Source organism: Triticum urartu, chromosome 4 (genome assembly GCF_003073215.2).
Source record: "Triticum urartu cultivar G1812 chromosome 4, Tu2.1, whole genome shotgun sequence".
Lineage (NCBI taxonomy): Eukaryota > Viridiplantae > Streptophyta > Magnoliopsida > Poales > Poaceae > Triticum > Triticum urartu.
In genome coordinates, this window is record NC_053025.1 from 339,690,306 (window position 1) to 339,697,763 (window position 7,458).

The 7,458-nt window shown below is 45.8% G+C and overlaps 1 protein-coding gene across 3 annotated transcripts; it reads right to left on the reverse strand.

Annotated features, from left to right (window-relative positions):
• Positions 1-877: 877 nt before the first annotated feature.
• LOC125551623 lies at positions 878-3,913 on the reverse strand. Of its 3 annotated transcripts, none has more exons than XM_048714890.1 (4): positions 3,565-3,913; positions 3,284-3,458; positions 2,428-2,541; positions 878-1,351 (listed from the first exon to the last, which is right to left on the reverse strand). In XM_048714890.1, the coding sequence occupies exons 1-2, from the start codon at positions 3,901-3,903 to the stop codon at positions 3,369-3,371; spliced, it is 429 nt and encodes a 142-aa protein (XP_048570847.1). In that variant the 5' UTR covers positions 3,904-3,913; the 3' UTR covers positions 878-1,351; positions 2,428-2,541; positions 3,284-3,368. The 3 variants fall into 3 exon arrangements, with proteins under 3 accessions (XP_048570847.1, XP_048570845.1, XP_048570846.1); XM_048714888.1 differs by having other exon boundaries at positions 878-1,359; XM_048714889.1 differs by lacking the exon at positions 878-1,351 and adding an exon at positions 1,372-1,953.
• Positions 3,914-7,458: the final 3,545 nt, after the last annotated feature.

Below are 7,458 nucleotides of genomic sequence, written 5' to 3' on the forward strand. Positions count from 1 at the left end.
GCGGTCGTAAATTGAAATTAACGACCTTGTGAGAAGGTCGTGGAATTCCATGACCAAATCAAAAGGTCGTTGATTCTATGACCTTCTGTTTTGGTCGCTAGCTCTCTAACCAGGCCACGTAGGATCCTACGTGTCAATCTGACGTGGCAAAATTGCGACCAATTGAAAAGATCGTTGATAAGATACAACCCGGTCCAGTTCGGTGGTTTACATGGGCTGAGCCCAACAATTCAGTCTTTTTATATATTTTTTCTTATTAATTTTGGTCAGCTATATGGGCCAGGCCCAACTATTCGGCCTTTTTAATTTCTAGGCCATTACTATTAATTTTCTATTTTTAGCCAAATTATTTTTGCGCCGGTCCCACTTGTCATGCTGATATCACAATTGGACCCACACATCAGAAATTTCAAAATTTGTCAACCAATTTTCATAAGTGGGTCCCCCTGGTCCGGTTTCCATTTCATAGGTATGGAAATTATATACACAGTCAATATTTCAAACAGATTATGGAGCAAATGAAATTCATCCAAAACAACACTAAATATTACAATACATAATATGCTACTTTGACTAATATTACACTTTTCTTGATATTATAATACATAATATGCTACTCTTGATGATAGGCTTCACGGCTTCACACTTCATACTTCACCTATGCAAAAAAAGAAGAAGAATAAGAACCTCTAGGCAGCACCAAACATAGCTTATAAGAAGAATTGACAATAAGCTCAATTTAACTGGTCAACAAATCTTCCATCTATATTTCTATTAGCAGCACACTAGATAGGCCACACATTTATTCCTACAGTACAGTGAGGAAAAAACAGATTATGGTGCCTGCCAAGTGAGGTAAAAACAGATTATCAGCATCACACTAGATAGGCCACACATCTATATTTCTATCAGCAGCACACTAGATAGGCCACACATTTATTACATTTACATGGTGGTGGCTGGCTGGCAATCATGGCTGCTAGCTCATGCTGCCAGTGTGCGTGCACATCTCCCCGCTGGAACCAACCCAACCCAAACGAAGCAATAGTAGCAAACCACACATGTACCAGTAAACTTCAGTATGAAACAATTCCTCGCCGGAAGAAACTACCAAATTATTTCCAAGAATTTTGAAGAAACTGCCTCAAGTCGATTCAGCCAAGGATATTATTTTCCACAGGCAAAAAACTATGGTTCTCCTCCCACATGGGCATGGGGTTTTTGGGTTTCAAGACACAAATCACAGAACTGGATGGGCATATAGAAGGTACACTATGAATCTATGGCATCAACCTGCTGGAGTTGCTTGTCCTCAGTGATGAACAACTGCTTCCTCCTTGGGCTTGGTCTTCTGGACAGCTAAAAAAAACATGCAACTGTAAGAAGATGGATTGATGGTAAAAAGAGTGAAGAATTGTTATAATATTGCAGACAAGAAAATAATAATCCTAATATGAAGATAAGTGTTTTTCTTATTGATGGTTGTAAGATGGAGTGATCGTAAAAAGAGAGAAGAATTTTGATTCGGTGAACAGAAAACAAGACGTTATTATTCAGCTATGATACTCGATATTTGACAAGTATCGATATTTGACAAGTATAGTTTCATGTATACTCCTACAAGTTAGGCAGAGCAATGTACAAGATAAATCGTTTTATATAAAGCGTGTCCAATCAATATCCAAAATGCTATCGAGCAGAGCATAGAAACAGAGTCCCAAAAATATAATTATCTGCTGCGGCGACAGCAACGCAGCAAGCCAGCAGCGGCAGGCTGGGGCGAGGGTTGGGGAGGAGGCAAGTGTTCTCAGGTTATTAATAGGGAAACTGGGTGATTAACATCTCTCCAAAAAGAAAAATAAAACAAATTAAAATATTGAGTGTGGCAGCACCATCTACTTGTTACTGGAATCCCAATTCAAGATGGCCAAAGGCCACTTGGCACCATGGAACCTGCACAATTTCCATCATATATATGAATGAGTTAGGAAGTAAAGTAGATTTGAACTACCCAGCCTCATACATATATACAAAGTGTGCTGCACTGCTGTTACAGAAAGTTTCATAGACTTCCAAGTGAAGGGATACAAGTTGTTCAACTGCCGTGTTTATTTTTTGTTGTTGGGGAAAGCAATAGCTTAATTAGTTCACTTCTCTAATAGTATGAACAGCCTATCACTCGAACAGTCCTTGAGTGCTAATATATTATTGTATTGGTAAAAGAAACATGTCACCACGAAGAGCTTTAATAGTTAGCACCATTTTTTATTAGAGAAGTTCAGAGAGAGATTTGAGAAATCTATATTAGAGAAAACTTGAACACAACATACAGAATTACGAGCTTAACAGTTACTATGACCATATCGCGCAAGCTACAACATATAAATTAATTAGCATTAGTATGATGTATATGGACAGAATTTCTACCTTGCCGTTCGCAAGAAACATGACGGGAGGTCAAGGAGATTTTGAGCGGCTTCATGTCAGCTGCCATCACCACGACGAACTCAGATGTCCTGTTGTAAAGAGAACTTGGTCGCTCTGGAAAGCAAGAAACAAAGATTAAAATCACATGAGGTGAAATTAACAGGAAGGACCAATGAGCACTGCTAGGGATTGGTCACCTTCATGGGGAACTGAACATCCAACTAGTTTTAGTCAAAGTCTTAAGCATATACATACTACAAATTGAACCAAAAATCATATTCATGTCTGTACAATTAATTGCAAGGCTATCCAACTTGCAGTTGGAGAGAATACAAACTAGTTTATTGGTAGTAAAGCACAGCAGCCTACACAACATTCAGGTTCTCGCACAAATGCCAGTAGACAGACAAGAGTTGACCACAAACAAAGAATGAATCCATCGTATTATGCCAGTGGTAGGTACAACTTGGCTTCAGTCATAGAAAGGGAACATGAGTTTGCTTGCTTGAACCAAAAGGTTCACCATAGGAATTGGGCATCCAACGTGTTTTAGCCAAAGTCGTAAGCATGAACAAACAAACATACGTACAAAATGAACGAAAATCCATATGTCCGTGCAATTAACTACAGGTGCTATCCAACATGCTATTCGACAGAGTAGAGCCTGATTTACTAGCAGCCTGACACAAAATTCTAACTCTAGGCTTGGTGCATGAATCCTAGTAGAGAGACAAGAAAGAGTTGACCACAACAAAGAATTCATTCATGGGATTATTCCAGTAGCAAGTACTGCTTGGCTGCAGTTTTAGAAAGGGGACTTGTGTTTGGTCAAAAAAAAAGAAAAAGTGACGCATACTTGTTCATAGATAGAAACTGAACATCCAACGGCAACGGCGGCGCCAAGGCGGTTGGACGGGCGGTAGCTTAGGTGATCTCATCTGCTAGACCATGTCGCTGATGAGCTGCATGTGGCTGCTCCGGTGCCTCTCCACGAACATCCTCGACGCGCCCGCCACCATCTTCTTCCACGTCTGAGCGCGCATGCACGCACAACCAACCAATGCATCATTAGCCAAGGCGATCGAAATTGAGGTACAAAAATGGAGTGACAGAGAGACGTCCAGCGTATTAACTTACCCGCTCCAGCGCGGCGAGGAAGTGCGCGATGCCGGCCTCTTCGAGCCGCGCGCCTCGCTTCACACGCGCATGGCCGTCGTTGCCCTTCTGCACGGAGGAGGAGGAGGTTGTGGTGGTGGACCTGCCGATGCTGCGACGCCGCTTGGGCACCGCCAGCTCCAGATCCGCCCCAGACGCGCCGGAGTCTCTAGAGGAGAGCCCCAATGCGACACGGTGGGACGAGCGCTTGCGGCGCAGCGCGAGGCTGCGGCGGGGAGGGGTTGACCGCTGCTTGGAGCGCGGGTAGGTGGAATCCCACTTGGCCATGCTGGTGCGGTCGTGGTCGGCACCTGTGTGCATGCATCGCTGGCCGGCCCTGTAACGCCCCGAGACCGATGTGCCAGGTGTCCTCTAGTTATTCGCTGTTGTTGCGTTGTCATTGATTGCGTGTCATGCATTGTATATCATGTCATCATGTGCATTTCATTTGCATACATGTTCGTCTCATGCATCCGAGCTTTTTCCCCGTTGTCTGTTTTGCAATCCGGCGCTCCTATGTCACCCGGTGTCCCTTTCTACCTCTTTTCGTGTGCGGGCGTTAAACGTTTTCGGAGTGGACCAAGACTTGTCATGTGGCCTTGGTTTACTACCGGTAGACCGCATGTCAAATTTCGTGTCATTTGGACTTCGTTCGATATTCCAACGGTTAACCGAGGGACCGAGAAGGCCTCGTGTGTGTTGCAGCCCAACACCCTTTCAAAGTGGCCCAAAACCCACCTAAGACCTCTCCATCATCTCGGTCGTTCGATCACGATCGCATGGCTAAAAACTGCACCTCATTTGGACTCTCCTAACTCCCTCTACCTATAAATATGTGCATCTCCCTTGAAATCCGGGTCTAAACCTAGATCCACTCCTCTTCCGCACGTCCGGACGCATCTGCGCCGCGCCGGACATGTCCGCCGCTCCCCTACACGTCACCCCGGCCAATCGTGGGCTGCCACGTCAGCACCGTCGTCGCCCGCACCCAACCGCGTCACGCCACGTGTCACTCCGCCAGTTCTTACCCGCTCCGCCGCCGCCGGGCCCGCCGCTACCCAGATCCGGCCCTCCCGGCCCGGTACGCCGCTCACCGCCGCCAATCCAGCGCCCGAGCGTGCCGCTCGCCGCGCCTCCTCTCTCCGTCATACCCCGTCGCCGGGCATCGCCGCCTCCTCGCCGGATGACGTCACGCCTCGCCGGAGCGCGGCGCCCTCTCCGCATGCCGACCGCCGGAACGAGCTCCTCTCCTCCGCCGGCACGCGCCCTCGGTCGACGCCGCCCCGACGCAGCGCCACCCCGTCCCCCGCTCATCCCCGCCGGCTCCTGCTCGCCGGAGCACCGGCGCGCCATCGTCGCCTTGCACGAGATCGGGAGGAGCCCAATCCACGTAACCTCGTTGACTCCCGCATGGGCCACCGCAGCCCAGCGCCGGCCCATCTTCTCCAGGCCCAGCTCCACTTCCTCCAGCCTGATGTTTTTTTTCTCGAGAGGGTATATTTCTCTAAGTCCCCTATTTTTTGGGCATTTTCATCACATCATAACTCCCTCATCGTAGCTCCGTTTTGCGCGTGTAGCATATCAAAATGTTCGTCCCGACGAGTACATCTTTTCATCTCATTGCATCATGTTCATTTGAGCTCATCTTGATGCCCGAAATGCTGTTGGAAGAGGGCTATGTGATGAATTTGTCAGATCTGTTTCATCAAATAGCTATTTGTCATTTTTGCCATGATTAATGTGTGCATGCTATGACCCTGAGCTCTACATGTGTTTTTTGTTATATGTCATGCCATCTTTATAGTGGTGCTTGCCATGTATTTTTGTGATATTTGTGGTGACTAGCACAAGCTTGCAAAGTAGCGTAATCGGTAATGCTGATTTCAGGGACTTAGAATTTCTCTAAGTCCTTGTCCTGATTTTGTCGTTATGCCATATGTTCATGTTGTTTCCTAGTGATCCGTGCCTCTTTTGAGGAGGATCAATAAAGATGTTTTGTTAACATTATGGTGCTCTATTCATCCATGTCTTTGTTTGCATTTATGGAGCACCCTAACTTGAGTCAATCGAGCTCTACTTTTGCTATATCGTGAATCCTGGCAGATTGTTGACTTGTTAGCGATTTTGCCGAGGATGTTGCTATTGATCCGTGCATACTATGTTGTAGTTCTTGCCATGTCTAGCTTCTATGTCATGTATTCTTGATGGGTGTATGCTTAGTTTGTCATGCCATGCTCTGTAGTGAGTGCATCGAGCTCGTAAACATGCCTACTTGCTAATCTGTTTTGCATGCTCCAGTTTTTCACTAAGTCTGAATCTGTTTGTGTATTTGCCATGTTCACATGCTTGCCATTATATTTTCTGATCCCTTTTGGCTCAAGGGCACTAAGGGACTTTTGTTAAGTGCTTTGAGTCGCTTCATTACATGCCTTGCTTTGCCATGATATGTTCCTGTAGCATATAGTTTTCATGCTCTAAAGTGTGCTTCCTGATGATAAATCCCAGACTTGTGTTAATTTCACTAAGTCTGAAACCTGTTATCATTTGCACTTTTGACATGCTTGTTTGAGCCTGTTAATGGATGAATAAGCCGTACCTCAGTGTTCATCTTTTGTCAAGCTTCATGAGTGGTTCCCTGCCATGTATTTTGTTGTCATGTTTGAGTTTGTAGCATATTTATTTTGATGCATTTAGATGGCTACTTGCTGTTTATTGCAGACCGGTGCCATATTTGTTTTGCTTGTCATTTCCAAACCGTGCATCCGATTCCAGTGATCTTTATATCGATTTCAAACTAAATCACCTCCTCTTTCCAGTGGCACTCTTGGATTTCCAAGTTGAGGCCAGGTTCAATCATTCCTTTGCAAGTCATGCATATGCATCACATCCGCATCCCGCATATCATACCATGTTCATGTGTTGGTTGTTTACTATGTTGTGTGCTTCTTTCCAGTGTTGCTTCTTCGGGTTGGTTCCGGTAACGTCGCGTTTGTGAGGACCCGTTCGACTACGTCCATTTGTCTTCTTCATGGACTCGTTCTTCTTCCTTGCGGGATTTCAGGCAAGATGACCATACCCTCGAAATCACTTCTATCTTTGCTTGCTAGTTGCTCACTCTTTTGTTATGCCTATGCTGCAATACCTACCACTTGCTTATCATGCCACCCATATTGCTGAACCAAGCCTCTAACCCACCTTATCCTAGCAAACCATTGTTTGGCTATGTTACCGCTTTGCTCAGCCCCTCTTATATCGTTGTTTGTTGCAGGTGAAGATTGGAGCTTGTTCCATGTTTGGAACATGGATATTTTGTTGGGATATCACAATATCTCTTATTTAATTAATGCATCTATATACTTGGTAAAGGGTGGAAGGCTCGGCCTTATGCCTGGTGTTTTGTTCCACTCTTGCCGCCCTAGTTTCCGTCATATCGGTGTTATGTTCCCGGATTTTGCGTTCCTTACGCGGTTGGGTTATAATGGGAACCCCTTGACAGTTCACCTTGAATAAAACTCCTCCAGCAAGGACCAACCTTGGTTTTACCATTCGCCACCTAGCCTTTTTCCCTTGGGAGTCGCGCATCCTGAGGGTCATCTTTATTTTAACCCTCCCCGGGCCAGTGCTTGTCTAAGTGTTGGTCCGAACTAGAGTCCTTTGCAGCGCCACCTCGGGGAAACTTGAGGGCTGGTTTTAGTTGTACGGAGCGCTCATCCAGTGTTGCCCTGAGAACGAGATATGTGCAGCTCCTATCAGGATGTCAGCGCATCGGGCGGTCTTGCTGGTCCTGTTTTACCTGTCGAAATGTCTTGTAACCGGGATTCTGAGCCTGATCAGGTCTTCCCGCTAGAAGGAATATCCTTCGTTGACTGTGAGAGC

Excerpts from the sequence above, each read along its gene's own strand:
- LOC125551623 (XM_048714890.1), bottom strand. The coding sequence starts at position 3,903 with ATGCACACAGGTGCCGACCACGACCGCACCAGCATGGCCAAGTGGGAT. Across the intron at positions 3,459-3,564 it reads TCCTCGCCGCGCTGGAGCGG|ACGTGGAAGAAGATGGTGGC; the intron begins GTAAGTTAATAC and ends ATGCGCGCTCAG.